We start from the raw sequence: 3010 nt of genomic DNA, 5'->3' as shown, positions 1-3010 counted from the left end.
TTTTAGTTTCCAGAAATCTTCTTGCTTGGGAAGAAGAGACCAGCCACTCGGTCACGAATCTGCTTGGTCTTGACGCCATACACCAGGGGATTGACTGCGGGAGGCACCAAAAGATACAAACTCGCAAAAATTATATGAATGCTTGGAGGTACCTTCTTGCCAATGCGGTGAGTTAGGAAACTAAACAGTGCAGGGGTGTAGGAGACAAGTATAGTGCACACATGGGCAGCACAGGTGCCCAGCGCTTTCGAGCGGGCATTCTGGGAAGACAGCCGGAAGACTGCCTGGAGGATTTTGGTATAGGATGCGGCTATGAGCCCTAGGTCCCACACCATCACTGAAAGGGCCACAGAGATTCCGTACACTCTATTAATGAGGGTGTTGGCACTGGCCAACTTCACCACAGCCATGTGCTCACAGTAGGCATGACTGATGACATATTTAGTATAACATGGTAGCCTTTTAATAAGAAGAGGACAGGGCAAAACCATAAGGATAGCTCGGGTCATACCAGCTAGACCCATTTTAATGACCGTTGGTGTTGTCAGGATGGTTGTATAACGCAATGGGATACAAATAGCTACATAGCGGTCAAAGGCCATGGCAACCAAGAGGGATGATTCAATTATGCAGAATGTGTGAATGAAATACAACTGCGTCAGGCAGGTGTCAAAGTCAATCCAATGTGCATCCATCCAGAAGATACCAAGCATCTTGGGGGCCGTGGAAGAGGCAAGAGCCATGTCATTCACTGCCAGCATACAAAGGAAGAAATACATAGGCTGGTGGAGGCTTGGTTCTAGTTTGATGGTGATGATGATTACACTGTTCCCCAGCAGGGCCAGGGCAAACAGGAGGCAGACGGGGATGCCAACCCAGCAGTGAAAAGCTTGCAAACCAGGAATACCAACCAGGAAAAAAGATGAGATGTAGCGATGTGTAGCATTGTCTGCCATGTTAGAACTGGAGACTTTGCATGCTCAGATACAAAATAGCCAGACTAATCCCTATGCACAGAAAGCAGGTTGACAGAATGATTGGTTCTGTGTATGGAGATTCCATGCATACTAAAATAGTGCATCTAAAGGGCTGACTTTTCTCTGAAACTTCTGTAAGCTGTTGGGTAAATCACTTCACCATTATCTTCATTTGCAAATAAGATCTAGTTAAGTTCTTTCTAAATTTTCTCTTCTCTGTCCAATTTTATTCTATTCTACTCTTTCATTTTTATTACCTACTAAGTATACAGGTAGTGACAAAATTTCTGCTTCTTTGTGCCTAGGATTTTTCTGTGTTTGTGATATAAACAGCTTTAAGAAAGGCAAAGAGCACTGTTCTTGGGAAATTTTCAATGACGTGTGGAAATGCATGCGGGAATACATAAGCACACACACACGTGTCCATATTTGCAGGTTATGTAAAAGGCATTTATAATTTTAATGATATGGTAGTCCACAGACAACTTAATCAAATAATCAGGAATGCATAACGAGAAATTCAAGCAGTTTAAATATAACCAGAATTCTTGGGAACATTAAAAAGTAATAAACTCTTATTCTCACCCCTGGTTAATGCTTTCTTATTTCAGAAAAGATCTTGAAGATAATCAGAAGGACAGGATATTAGAAGCATGTCTTGAAAGTGAGGACTATCAGCTGAATACAGTAGAAAAACACAAATCTGCCATTAGGGTTTTCACTGCATATTCTCCAGACATCAGGGTTTTTTGGTTTTTGCTTTTGTTTTTTGCAATGGCTATATTCCACAATTTTCTATATAATTCGAAAACAAGAACTTATATGACTGCATTTATCAGCCCATCCAAATTTATTCATATTTTAATGAATATGTTAATTCTATATTAACACTATATTAATAAGGAAAAAATGTTTTTACTGAGCCATCCAAGAAAAGTTAACTTTATTCAACATCTTATAAAGTACCATACTTAAGTTTTAAAAAGATTTACAAGGAAATTAATTTAACATTTTAAATTAGGGGAGAAAAGCTGTAAATCAGTTATGTGCCCTCCAATTTTTTTGGGGGGGGATTTATTTCTTCACTCTTTCAGATAATGTAAATATTTCTATCAACACACATCTTCAGTTAATAGGAATAATGTAAGTCCATTTGGTGTTCTGCCCCCTCTGACTCCTAGCCTTGACCTTGGGTTTGCAACCTGCCTAATGGCAATGAATAGCAAATCAACATCAATCCAGTCCTCCTGGTGTCAGCGCCACAAGCATCTTTTCATGATCCTTTCCTGATCTTGTCTTTTCATTCAGATAACTGCCCTTAACCTTCTTCTGACGATCTAATTTCCTCCCAATATCATAATTTTGGATGCACTTCCCAGTCTTCATAACATACCTTTTGAAATTTGTAATTGTCCTCAATGGCTGCTCCTGAACTCAACCGATATGAAAGGTCAATAAATATTAATAAATATTCCTATTGACAATGCCTCTATGTTTGAATTTCCACCTAATATCTGTGAGGGAAAAACTTTCTGGTTATAATATGCACATTCTCCTAGCAAGCGCATGCTACTCTGGACCTGAGTAAGTATCTGAGGTGTTTCTTTGTAAGGAAGTGAGAATTCAAATTTTAGTTAATTATTGTAAACATCTCAGAAGAATTTAGAATTTAAACATACAAACACCCAGATTTAGTGGATTGCCACATCGGATGTGAGGCCCACAACTTCAGGTAGAGATAAGATACCCTGGGGCAAGAAACTGTGAGTATCGAACATTTAAACTATAAAAAGTAAGTTTAATAAAAAGAGTACTTAATACCTTTACAGGTTTGTCCATGTTCCATGATTTTTCCTCCTTAGTGTAGAACCAAAAATTCAAAAGGACGGTTGGCAGAGAACTAAGTATGCAGCAATCAAAATAATACACCTAGAAATATAGACATGATTTCTAGCTAGAAAAAATTACATAAAATAAAAAAATAAGCTTAATTGCTTTGTGATACGTACATACTTACTAACCAGAGTAGGTCT

At 38.5% G+C, this 3010-nt stretch overlaps 1 protein-coding gene across 1 annotated transcript; it reads right to left on the bottom strand.

Moving 5' to 3' along the window:
- LOC106966037 (olfactory receptor 52P1-like) lies at positions 1-1305 on the bottom strand. Its single transcript, XM_015062120.3, has one exon. It carries the CDS (start codon positions 954-956, stop codon positions 3-5), a length of 954 nt encoding a protein of 317 aa, XP_014917606.1. The 5' UTR covers positions 957-1305; the 3' UTR covers positions 1-2.
- Positions 1306-3010: the final 1705 nt, after the last annotated feature.

The sequence above is a fragment of the Acinonyx jubatus genome, chromosome D1, assembly GCF_027475565.1.
Source record: "Acinonyx jubatus isolate Ajub_Pintada_27869175 chromosome D1, VMU_Ajub_asm_v1.0, whole genome shotgun sequence".
Classification (NCBI taxonomy): Eukaryota; Metazoa; Chordata; class Mammalia; order Carnivora; family Felidae; genus Acinonyx; species Acinonyx jubatus.
The sequence above is the reverse complement of the archived record's forward strand: the minus strand, read 5'-3'. Positions and strand labels throughout refer to the sequence as shown.

Excerpts from the sequence above, each read along its gene's own strand:
- LOC106966037 (XM_015062120.3), bottom strand. The coding sequence starts at position 956 with ATGGCAGACAATGCTACACATCGCTACATCTCATCTTTTTTCCTGGTT.